The 12,551-nt window shown below is 47.1% G+C and overlaps 1 protein-coding gene across 7 annotated transcripts in view; it reads right to left on the reverse strand.

The window, feature by feature from the left end:
* LOC139050429 (prestin-like) overlaps positions 1-12,551 on the reverse strand; it is a 312,086-nt gene that overhangs the window by 20,621 nt on the left and 278,914 nt on the right. For 6 of the 7 annotated variants that reach the window (XM_070526799.1, XM_070526797.1, XM_070526798.1 and 3 more), the window contains 2 exons: positions 6,757-6,865; positions 1,375-1,597 (listed from right to left, as the gene is read on the reverse strand). In XM_070526799.1, the coding sequence (XP_070382900.1) occupies positions 1,375-1,597; positions 6,757-6,810 (277 nt within the window). In that variant the 5' untranslated portion in view covers positions 6,811-6,865. Of the gene's footprint in view, positions 1-1,374; positions 1,598-6,756; positions 6,866-11,861; positions 11,906-12,551 lie in introns of those variants that run through there. The other variant, XM_070526796.1, reaches the window with a different exon arrangement.

A 12,551-nucleotide genomic window follows, 5' to 3' on the forward strand; every position in this document is an offset into this window, starting at 1 on the left:
CGGAAACACGCCGACGCTGTTCTTGCCATATAATATCTCTTGCAACTTTCTCGGTTGAAGCTTCTTAATTTATGTGTGGTTTTCCGCAAGCAACGCCGTTTTCCTGGCAATATGAGCAAAACAGTTTGCAGCCATGTCGTTTCTTCCCAACCGGGAACCGGGTTTTGCGGCATGATTATTACTATGAAAATGAATGACACTAACTTGAGACATTCAAATTGGCGAATGCGAGCACGTGCAAAGGACACGGCTTGCACAATTGTGCGGCAAAACTATCTTTTTTTATTTTTTAATGCGCAATTCCTTTTTTTCTTTCCCGCTTAATTGAGCAAAGGGCATGGAAGGCTGTGCCTCAGTTGTGCTAAGCGTGACCGAAAAAGGTGAAATGTTTATCGTTTGCAAACTGCTTTATCAAGTTGACGCGTAATTGCGTTGTCCTGTTTAAGAGTGGTCGAACACTGTTGAACATTTCAAGGCTCCAGAGTCGTGGAATTATCGATCTAGTTTGGGTTTAGATCCAGTTTATACGCATTGTCTTCTTTTCTCAAACATGATAGGTGAGAACTATGCTAATCTGGGTTCTTCGTTGAAAGGAGTAAGTAAAACAAAACAAGCACAGGCCCTAGCTGAAAAACATTTTCCTTCGTGACCGCGTGCACGATTAACGCTGGCTGTCAAGATCACGCTAGGCGCTGTCAATCGTCTCGGGCGCCTGAAAGTGGACCAATGAGCAACTTGGCAATAGATAAGTGTTTTCTCAGAAACCCATATAACACTGTGGCTTTCCAATACCAAGGAGACGCTCCAGATATAATATATCTCGCAAGGCTTCGTTTACGCGTAGTTTTGTGAAACGACCTAAGACAACGCATCGGAATCCACAGAATGTGCACGACAACACAAAATACCAATCATAAATTGCAGGTCGTACTTGGGAAACAAACCATCGAAGAGTAAAGATTGCAGACGAGATGATACCGTTCACTGATAATAATGGAAGGCAGTGCTGGAAACAAGAATATCGAATTAGTCTTCGTTGGTTCCGATATCATGAGAAAGCTTGGGTAGTGTTGCGATGATTTCCTTTGCTGTAACAGGCATCGGCGAATAAAGCATGTTGTAAAACTACGGGTGCAATGATAAGTCTTGCGCAATTATTATATTGATTTCAATGCTTCAATTGCCCGCATTACGTGGAAAAATTCGATAAATTTTAACATCCCCCACGGATTGGTCCCGCCTCATGAGTCCATTGTTACTGTAAGTATGAAACCTAACAACAGCTAAACTGGCTCTACGTACAGTCCTAACTAAATGCTGGCGGCAAATTAACTTACACAAAAATGCAAGCAGAATGTTGAAGGGAACACTCACTCTGTGGCACTTGAAACATAGCCACGGTGAATCCGGTGACGACATCGGCAAGCAGGTACTCCTTCACGCGATACGTCCGCAGCCATCCGAAGACGGGTAGCAACCTCAGCGCCTGATGCTTCAGGTGGCGAGTGTTGCACTGTGACTTGCCGATACGCTTGAGCACGTCGCCCGGCACAGTCTTATGCTTGGGCAGCTGGATGTATGTGTCGTTGAAGCCAGCCTGCGAGCGCACAAAATAAAGGAAAGAGAGTGAGAAGTAAACGTATGAACGTATAGTTCAGCCAGGTGTGGCTTCTTAGTGTTTTATAAGCTGTTGAACTGCCGTTTATACGGACAGCATAGAAGGAGCATCTTGGCGACTGTTCTGTCGCCTTTATGGTGAAAACGTTTGAAAAAAGAAAAGCAAGAAAATATAGTGCTGGCTCATTTAGGATCGATGCAGACAACTGAGAAAAAATCATTGGTAATGCTGCCGCGCGGAGATATTAGCGTATTTTAGACTTTGTGCACCTAAGATTGAGGAACGCAAACCAGCGGGTTTGCAAACGAACACAAAAGAGATATACAAAAGAAAGGGAAAGAGGTAAAGCAGGTTCAAGCAGGTTGGGGCACTTCGGGTGTGCCATAGGTCCCGTTGGGTAATCTAAAACTGCCTACTAACAAATAACATCAAGCGAAATGCTCATTTGGCATGTGCTCATGAAACTGGGAAGTTTACAGGCGGGTACTGGTTTGGACTGGTTGGTTGCAATGCATGATCAATGTTATTTGCGCACCTCTTGGAACGAGGACTGGGGAACGCTTGTGTCTGTCGGTCCCCAGTCCTCGATCCTTCATTGATCATGAAGTTTACAGGGTTACGATTGCTGAGCACGAGGTCACGGGATCGAATCCCGACCATAGCGGCCGCATTTCGATGGGGGCGAAATGCGAAAACACCCGTGTACTTAGATTTAGGTGCACGTTAAAGATCCCCAGGTGGTCGAAATTTCCGGAGTCCTCCACAACGGCGTGCCTCATAATCAGAAAGTGGTTTTGGCACATAAAACCCCATCATTATTAAATTATTGTTAGGCTTACAATTATGACTTTTATATTCCCGCATGCGTGTGTAAGACCTGTTTCATATCGGTTGCGTGCCCAAGGCGTCACTGCGCGCACGCAGGGTGAATGACGTCACACGTGTCCCACGAAAGGAGCATTGCGTAATTGAGGCCTCGCCTGTCGTTGAGAGGCCGCAACGTACGCTCGGCTTTTGGGTTCTGCGCTAAGGGGCGAGGCTAGGCACGTCGAACGAGGGCAGTCACGACCGTTCCAACGCTGGCCCTCCTCGATACGCGATGCGGAGATTGATCACAGTGTTCATTGGCTTAGAACGCATACGCTGACTGGGCTAATGACCAATAAAAATAGACCCGCGCTTGCATAGAGATGGCGTTCGGTGTGCGTGCGAAATTGGGTGGGTCGGTGGCCAACAGCGGTATTCGGTGTCTCGTGGTATTGGAGTGGCGGTATCACTATCTCGACTATCACTACCTTGTGCATACCACGTTACCGAACGTACACTAGCGAGATACACTCGACAGGTTTAGACTCGTGAGCACTCTTTGGAAATTATATTGCCGCTAATTTTGCAGGAAGAATTTTAAACTTGATAATAGAGAACGCAGTTCAATTTTTTTTTAATCTTGCGCCGGGATCCTAATCGTGGTATTTCAAAGTACTGTCTCGCAATTTCGCTGTTTTGGTACAGTAAAAGTTTGCAAAGGTTGCCAAGCTGTGTCTTTGGCAATTTTCAAACACATCGTAGTCCACGTTTACCGATAAACAAAGTAACTAGGCCGAGCAGACGCTTTGAAAGTAGTTCATGTCATGACGGACTGGCAGGGGGACATGAAGGCGGCGTCGTCACCCGCCTGTGGTTGCTGTCCATCGCTCATCGCTTAAGGAAGTGAATAAGGCAATGACTAAATACATCAAAGACTGCTGTATTGTCTGATTCAATCAATAAAGTTACTTCCTTGGAGTATATATCTGGTCGAGATTAACCTGTAAGTTTTGTAAAAGCCCATTCATTTATTATTTTGCCGCTGCCATTCTTACGTCAAGAAATTGCAAGCAAATACTTATACGGTTGGCAATGACTCTTTCTTCATCAACCTCTTATTCTTATTTCTTATTCCGTTGAAATTCACACAAAAGAGAGGGAACACCAAGGAGGCTACATCAGTCGCGAATAATCAAGAAGCTAGGTCCCCGGTGGCCAATGAAAATGCGTGCAAGTTGAAACACGCGGAAATTTGCACGCACTCTCGCCTCTTAAGAAAACGTGACTTACGCAACACGTCCACTCCAGTAGTGAACGCGGAGCCTCCACTGACAGGCCGATGAGATAGCGAGCGGTTGAGACCGCTGCTGCCCAACCCAGTTTCGCAAAATTACGCATCGAAAGCGAGAGGCGCGCTTCCTGCTGCCCTCGGACCTCCCGCGTTTTCTTGCGCGCCGTTATGGACCCGGGAGCAAGCGGCCATTCATTCGCTCAAGAACACTAACACACACAGACACTACAAAGATTGCACGGGGGTTCCAGGCTCGCACAATGTCGGCACCCTTTACAAGCAACGCACACGCATTTTGACGAGCACACAAGCCACATCACACGCGAGGTCTTTTTCTCATGCTCGGGGCTGCACACGGAGATCTGGGCTAACGGGTTAATTGCACCATAGTCGCAACGACAGTGAAAGACTCTCGCCGCTTCGGAAGTGACCCGTCCTTATTTCTTTTTTTTGCCGACCCTTGTGTAGCTTCCGCTTTAAAGTTCTTGAGAGAGCAAGCTCAAATTGCTTGCTTTAATACTGACAGCTGGCCAGTGGGCCGCAGGCTCCACATATGTAGCTACCGTGAGTTACAGGGGCCCGCTCGTCAATGAGCATTAAGGAAATGCGTACAGTTCAACTAGGACAGGTCTAAGTAGAGAGAGATCAGTGGGCGTTCAGGATCCGCAGTACCGGATGAATATATTTACGCGCGTTTTAAACATGACTGCTACACGTGGGCGACGCGGAAATGAGATGGACGGTGAGATACGCCTCGACAGGCTCGGAGAGCCGTCAACTCCTCGGTTCCAGTGCTACGCGCGATGGAGCAGCCGGCTAGTCTTTACTGAGGAGTCTGGTGGCACGTTTGTCGAACAAGCAGCAACAAACCCACTCCAAGTGTTCTTATTCCCTGTAATCATACGCTACGATGTGCTCTCAAAAGTGGCGCTGCGAATGTAAATTCAGCGTTTCGCTAATTAAATGCCGATGTGCGCTCTTTGGCTGCCTTATATTGTCATCTTTGGTGACAGTGACCGATTGTGATTATGTGTCTATGCTCCTTGCTTTCCTTATCTCTACTTTGTTTCCACTTTACCTCCCCCCCTCTCTCCCCAGCGTAGGGTAGCCAACCGGATTTTTTTTTTCTCTGGTTAACCTCCCTGCCTTTCCCCTTTCCTCTCTCTCTCTCTCTCTCTCACGACACTGAATGCCATTTTTATGTCTCTTCAAGGCCGCGAAGAGCCACGAATTAGGAGTAACTATGCTCGCCCCAGATATGTGTGACTCGTCCTTGCGGTCTATAGCTCAGGAGAAGCCGTCCGGTAACTAGCGCACGATACTGTCGTTGCATAATATGCATACTCATCGCGATGTGGTAGCAATAAAAGCGCGCAATAAAAGCGCACTGGAAGGTTGCAAGTTGTTCCATGACGGCGTGGCATCCTGGCTATGCATTGTAAGCAGCCGGAAAAGAGCAAGCATGATGTTCGCACTTGGCCAACGCGATTGGAAACAGAGTGGCATGGCATTGAAGGACAGGTGGCGGAGTGACGGTGGCGAGGGCGAAACTCCGCAGTATGTTCGATCCGCCACAGGCGGCGTTGCTAATGACGTCCAGTTACGTAGCAAAGGACACCGAAGTGCTCCCTTAATAATGGCATTCCAGCTATGTAATTGCGCACTCGCGCTGTGGTGGTGCCTGCGCTAACGTATTCTGCGTTACGTGTTCTGCGTTATGTATTCTGCAAGGCCTGCAATAATGGCGCCCGTTGCAGCTGTAATTTGCTGCCGAAGGGAAACGCCAAGTGAGCAAATTGACGAAGGCTTCTAAAAAAAGCGAGCCAGTCCTCCGTGTTCCGAAAGATCAGACAGTTGAATGTGAAGCGCACGTTATCCACAAAACAATATGGCTTTCACTTACTCTGGCAGAAAAAAAAACAAAGACTGCACCTAATATCACCGAAATGCGAAAAATATTAAAGAAGAAAGAATCCAGGCTAGCGAAACTAACGGAGTGCCCACAGATCTCCTAGGGCAGTTGATATCTCAGTGCTTTCAGAGCGAGCTTATGTTATGGTGTATAAGCAAGAAAAATGCACAAATAAAAATATCGAAACCACGCTGCCAGTTATCCGATTTTTTTTTCGATAAGCTACCGCTTGTAACATCAGGAATTCAAAGGCAACTTCTAAGCGAACGCATCTGCACCGTATGAGTTCATCACTGAATTTCTTTCATGAACTCAAGGCATCAAAACTTATTGAGGTAATCATAATAATACTTTTTCAGCAACAACTACCTCTCTAGAAGCAAAAACGCATTTTCCAAAGTAGCGGAAGAAGCAAGGACACATATATTGCTCTGAATGATATCAGGGAGTTACCTTACTGAAACGTTAGGGAAGGAACCACCCAGAACCTTTCGGAAAGGCGATTATGCGGTATGTCTTCTCCGGTACTCTGTCTTGTGAAAAGTAAACACGTCGAACATAATCATGTTCGATTCGCACGCATGACGGCGCTCATTAGGCATGTTCCTTAGTAAAAGGCGATTGGAGGTTTGGTGGGAGAAATGTAGGGACACCACTGAGAGAAGAGGCATACAAAAGCAATGTTCCCACTATTATGGTGCGGGAAGTTTGATGCTAGGAACCTTTTGCCTGTTAAAAGATAGGCAAGGCATTGGGCAAAATACAAAAATAGAGCTCGGTGGCGTAACCTTCACAGGGCGTCATAGGGGACGCTCATAACATCCATCCATCCATCCATCCATCCATACTTATGAAACCATCCAATATGAAATTGAATTATGAGGTTTTACGTGCCAAAACCATGGTCAGATTTTGAGGCCCGTCATAGTGGGGGGACTCCGGAAATTCGGACCACCTGGAGCTGTTTAACGTGCACCTAATTGCATGGGTGCTTTCATATTTCACCCCCATTGAAGTAAAGGCCGGCGTGGCTGGAATTCGATCCCGCGACCTCGTGCTGAGCAGCCCAACACCATAGCCACCGAGCAACCACGGCGGGTTCGAGAACATGAGCAAGAGCACGCTCACCTGCGTGAATGACGGCCTATGCACGCCATAACGTGCACAATCTTGAGGATTCATGCTGCAGCGTCTGAAGGCGTAGTCTCTCTTGACAGGCGCGGTGGGGTTAGGACATCTGCGAAAACATGGAAGCAGAAAACGTTGTAGGTAAAGTGCGTGCCCGTGATGAGGGCGCAACGTATGTGAAGACAGAAACACAGACGCGTGTGGAATTGCTCGGTAGTGCGCAGAATAGGACTAAGTTGGGTCGGGTGCGAGGTTTCGAAGGTCGCTACTGTAGTTCCCGGTGGTATTCTGAGAAATTTTCGCCTGCTCATGTTTGGAAACGTTCGTGTAACCGAAATCGGTGCTGAAACCAGCAATGTTATGTTTCTAATAACCCACCCTGGCACATAGGGACGTACAGCTTTTAACGGGCTGGTAGGAGGATTCCACCGAAATTTATGTTACTGCAAAGAATGGAAGCAGCACAATTCCGACCGTTCTGCTTCAATTATGGAGGAAACCTTTTGTTTTTGCATGGTAAGGAACATTGCACGCACAATTCCAGGTGTAACGATGTGTGCAAGTATCAGGAAGAAAAACGCATTTTTTTTTGTCGCCCCGCTGCTGCCGCTTACAGATCACGCGCTGTGATGAATCGTGAACAGCTGCTTCGTCAACACCGGCCAAAAACAAGTCTCGCTTTTGCTGCTGAATATATTCCAAAAACTCGTGAACGGTACAACCAAGGACAGCCAACCTTTATTCTTTATGTTCATGCTAATTCGATCACAGTTTGGAAAGCTCGATTCTGGCAAAGATGGCAACCGAGCATTATGCGCACAACGGCGATAAGCCCGTGTTGCGTAATTGCCAGGAAGGAGCAACATTTAAAGCTCGCAATGCCGTTCTTTTTTAAGTTATTAGAACGAGTTCGTAAACTTCGCTACCAACTTCATTGTCTGTACTTGCCGCGAAAATAAATGGCATCGTGCACGAAAAGAAAGACGACAAGTCATGCAAAATAGCCAGCGTGAGTAGACGAAGTCGAAAGCCAAGACGGGACTTGCAGTTGCACGAGACATCGTTTGGCTTCAACCGGTCACGCTGCATGCTGTGTTCCGCTAATTGCCCCAAATGTATCAGTTATTCACTTAAGAAGCGCCGTAAATGAGTCATCACTCCCCTCATATTCAAGATTTAAAAAAAATTCTGACGTCCACATTACCGCAAGGGTTACCTTGTTTGGATTATTAGATTTCGTCGACAATTACCGTCTCACATCTGAATGCTGCTTCTGGCTGCCTGTGACCATCAAAATAAGGGATATCGATGCACACCTATGCTTGGCTAATAGCTCTCGAGAATTTCCGGCAAGGAATGTGCATTTCCCGTCATCTTAAACCTTTTCGCCGGATAAATACTCCACCGATGATGTCGAGCCAGCACAGAAGAACATTGTATATTTAGAGAGTGTTAGTTGTGACGAACTACCTGTGCTGGTAAACATTCACCCGCTCTGCTTGGCGTACAGAAAGTTTAGTGATACAGAGCCTTGATCAGAATAGTTCCTTTTAACGCCCTACTAGAAATAGTCAATAATAAATGGTCAATTCCACACTGGAAATTCTCTACATTATGGTGGACGCCGAAATTGCCTGACTGCGAATTTGATATAATTATTCTTCTGGTAATGAAGATGTTGCCAACAAATATATGTCGTCCGCATTTCCACGCCGTTTCGTTATTCTAGCATAAAATATACGTTTTCCCTTAAAGACAGGACGGCACTCGCAGAATTGAATGCCGGCAGCTAGTTGTAAGTTAGTGTTGCATTATGAATAATTCTCGAGATATAAGCTCAGCGCAATTTTCTGCATGGAGTTAGCACGTGTGTATCACGAAAATTAAAAACAGCGATGAATATTTTGCAGGCTATTGATTTGAAAAAAAAACTCGCGATGTGCCGATGAAATGTGGATTTTGTCCTAGACGACGTGGCAGTGTTAATTTTGAGGCTTTACACCCGCGGCGATGCAAACTTCACTCTTTGTCGCACGCCTCCACAGTTTCTTCAGCCTTAAATGGCCCAGTTGACATGAAATTTTAGTGTGCTTAAAAAAAACGGAAGGACACAAAAGAGAGATGTTGCTTGCATGGTGTATTGCTCCTGCGTGATGTATTGTTGAAGCCTACTCTTTGCTTCTTCTATTTAGCATAGTGAGATTAATTTTCCAACTGCCTCGTGCAAGCGTGCGCATTCGACTCGGTCGAGGTTCACCGCCCACGAAGAGGTGGCTAAGCACACGCTTCCTCTAAACTGCGACGCATGAAGCGGGAAGTTATCGCAGTTAGACGTGTCGCACTCTCTCTGCCTCAACTCACACGCTTTACAAAATAAAAAAAGGAGGCGATGTATTTACTTTTCTTTTTTACGCGTAGAATACCATGCGCTACGCTCAGTACACTTTTCAGAAAAGCTGAATTCGGAAGCGCATGTCTATCCTGAAGAAGCGTTGGTTTGACGAGGAGTCCGAAATGTTACGTCGACTCGCCATGCACGTTATCATTTGCTTGTTATTCCGCCCTCGCGTGATTTTTTTGTACTGCGCCGACATGAAGGAACGCGCTGTGGATAGCCGGGCGCGGGTATGGACGTTGCCGTGTGTTGTGGCGAAGGCAGCCGCAAGGCGCAACAGGCTCTCGAGCTTCGCGCAGCGTAAGATAACTCGTTCCCTTAAAATGAATCGGGGTGAAAATCAGGTCTGTAACCCAAACACTTACACCCAAAAGGGTGTAATGAGGTGAGTTAAGCAGTTATTTACGCCCTTGCTAGCGTTTAAGGGTGTAAATTGGTGTAGGGGTTCGAGCTATACGCCGGTATACGCCCTTATTCAATTTTAAGGGTGTAAATTATTGCAGTGCTCCATCCGCCTTTCGGGTATACCGACGGAGCATAGCGCGCGCCTGTGAAAAAAGCTCGAGTACAGGGCAGAACGAGCACGTGCAGGCAAAGAGAAGAAAGTGAGAGAGCCCGTGGCCGCAGACACCCCGGTCTCGCCAGCCGCGCTGTAGCTCCGACGATCGACGTGCCTGGCAGAACGCGCCTAGGAAACCTGTGACGACACGTGCTATAACCAAAGCGGCAGCGTCCGTTCTTACTACCGTTCTCGCTGTCGACACACGTACGCGGACTCGCCCCAGCTGTGTATAACTTCTGCCGAAGCAACAGAAACACAAGGCCTTGCATCCTAATATATTGGTAGCTGGCAAAACGAAAAGAAAGAAAATGGAAATAACGAAAGAGAGCGATAGACGCTGGAAAATATAGTCGCGAAAAGATAGTGTGTGACTTACTCCAACATGCGGCGAGACTGAAAGACGAAGAGCGTGAAATACAGCTTTGTGAATTTTTCGTGACAAGGCTCCGGCGCGACTCGCCGTAAACGCGGATGTTGCCAGCCGTCCTTTATGGAGATGCGGTCTAGAGCTTAAACGGACATGTTGCGAATATAAAGGAGCACGCTCTTTGCACGAGGACGAAAGACAGACAGACACAGTGCAGGTGTACGTTGCTGTGTCTGTGTCCTTTTCGTTTTGTGTGCATGGCTTTCATTTGTTTTTCGTTTTCTTTCTTTTCGTTTCGCCAGCTTGCAAATGACACATTCTTGAAACTTTTTTTTTCTTTTTTCACCACGGACATTCAACACGGGCAATGGGTGGCCCACGAGCGCCGCACATGAATTGGAGGTTCACAGCTTCTTTAGGCTCTTGCTCTTCTATCTCAACTGACAATCTCAGAAGTAAGGTTTCATTGTCAGACTGGGTTACTCTCGTGCTTTGTGTAAGCGATCTTTTACAAGTGCACACCACGTGATCACCAATACAGCAGGCAAGCCAGTACTCTAGTTCTCCCACGAACTGCGCGAACCTCGCCAATATACCACGTCCTCTGACGATTATTCGCGCGTTTCTAGAAGCAAGGAGCCTGATGCAGTTATCACGCGCTGAACAAACAGAGCCTCTCTCTCGTCCGCGGGCTGTGCCATTCGCCGGTAGCCTTCGCTACTGGTATATCCCGCATTGGGATTGGCTTACATTTTCACTTACGAACACTTCGAACGTAAGGACGTTCTGAAGGCGGGCCCAGATTGTTATGCTCTAATTTCGGCAATGGAGACCCGCAAGTCAAGCGAGGAGGCAAAGCAAGCTTGACACCTGTGAAGCCGCGGGGTTCGGTTTCTGCCTGTTGACGGCTAAGTAACTGATTTATTGCAACGACTGAGAATGTCGTAGGGACGTTGGAACACCATATTTATTATTTTCTTTGCGTCTACAGCATATGGCTAAGGTCTGCTGCGACCAATCCAGCACAGCTTGAATCCTTGCCACTTAAGCGAAAAAGACTGTTCTCGCTGAACGGAAATCCTCCAATTATTTTACACGAGAGTTATGAACTACTCAGCCGAGCAACATTTCGTGAAAACGTGTTTTGTAGGTCACGTCCCTTATAATCTACAACATTGAAATTGTGATGAAATGTAGGCAAATAGTTTAAGAAATTTTGTTTATTTAGGAAATACTAGTTTTATGTTTTGTTTTCACGTTTACGGGCGTAATATCGTGAAAATCTAGTGTACTCTTCAGAAACATTGCGTTTCACAAATGATTTTCCATTTTATGCCCTACTACGTTTCCTTATTTATATTTCTCAGTAATAAGCTTTCTTGGCTTTCAATTGATATGTTCATTTAACCATATTGATACAGTCAATAAAATCATTATTGAACCCTTCAAAGAAGGTTGCATGGTGAGCAAAGAGTAAAAACTCAGAAGCGTTCCATGCAACAAAATCAGCTTTGCATCTTTTTAGAGATGTAGAATAAATGGGACACCATTATTCTGAGGCTAAACTGACAGACATGTTCTTTTATAAAAGCCGTAGGTGGTCGGCCGTAGGCCAGCCACCTTCAATAACAATGAGCTCGTTATCACTACTGGTTGCCATTTGTTCTTGCGAACTATTCAATGTAGGTAACTGCACTGTGAACACGGCCCCTGCCACGCGCATTGGAGTGGCTTCCAGGCGTGCATTCGGAACAGCGCCGCCTAAAGAAAAAAATACTCACACGCCCTTCGCAGGAGTGTCGTCTTTCATGACAGTGTCGAGGTGACGCCGCAAAAAAATTGTGGGTTTCGAAATAACGTGCAGTGTTCGCGATCTACGCACTGCCGCTACGGACGAAGCGCGCGGGACAACATCATCGGAGAGCCGAGATCAACGTTGCGCCCGCCGTCTGCAACCTCCGAACTCGTTGCACTACACCGCACGGGTGCTTCTATCGGAGCGTACGCTAGGATAAAGGAAATACAAAAAAAAAAACACGCAGATGCCGCGCGACGGATCACTTCCCAGTAACAGCGCGCGCATGAACGCGTCCCAATTGGACGCGTCCCAATTTACGGCGCGCTGGCGACGAGCCTGATCGCCGGCTGATCGCGGCGGAAACTGCACGTTGCGATAGCCACTGCCGTAGACACATGCGCAGGGCGCCGCGAGAACGGTAAACAACCGGAAGGAAAACGCCGGGGATGCAGCCACTGCTGCGATACGCTCGCGACACCTGTGCGATTGCATGCGCCCTGTATTTTATGCACGGTGGTTGCGCAGGGTGAAGACAAGGGGATACGGAACGGGGTGCAAAATAAAGAACAAGAAGAAGGGCGCAGAGACCAATCGAGAGCGACACCGTGCGGGATAGGAGACCGGCGAAATTTCGCGTTGGTCCTCGTACCTGTCCGGTGCAGCTGATGAGCGC

The sequence above is a fragment of the Dermacentor albipictus genome, chromosome 10 (genome assembly GCF_038994185.2).
Source record: "Dermacentor albipictus isolate Rhodes 1998 colony chromosome 10, USDA_Dalb.pri_finalv2, whole genome shotgun sequence".
NCBI classification, from domain to species: domain Eukaryota; kingdom Metazoa; phylum Arthropoda; class Arachnida; order Ixodida; family Ixodidae; genus Dermacentor; species Dermacentor albipictus.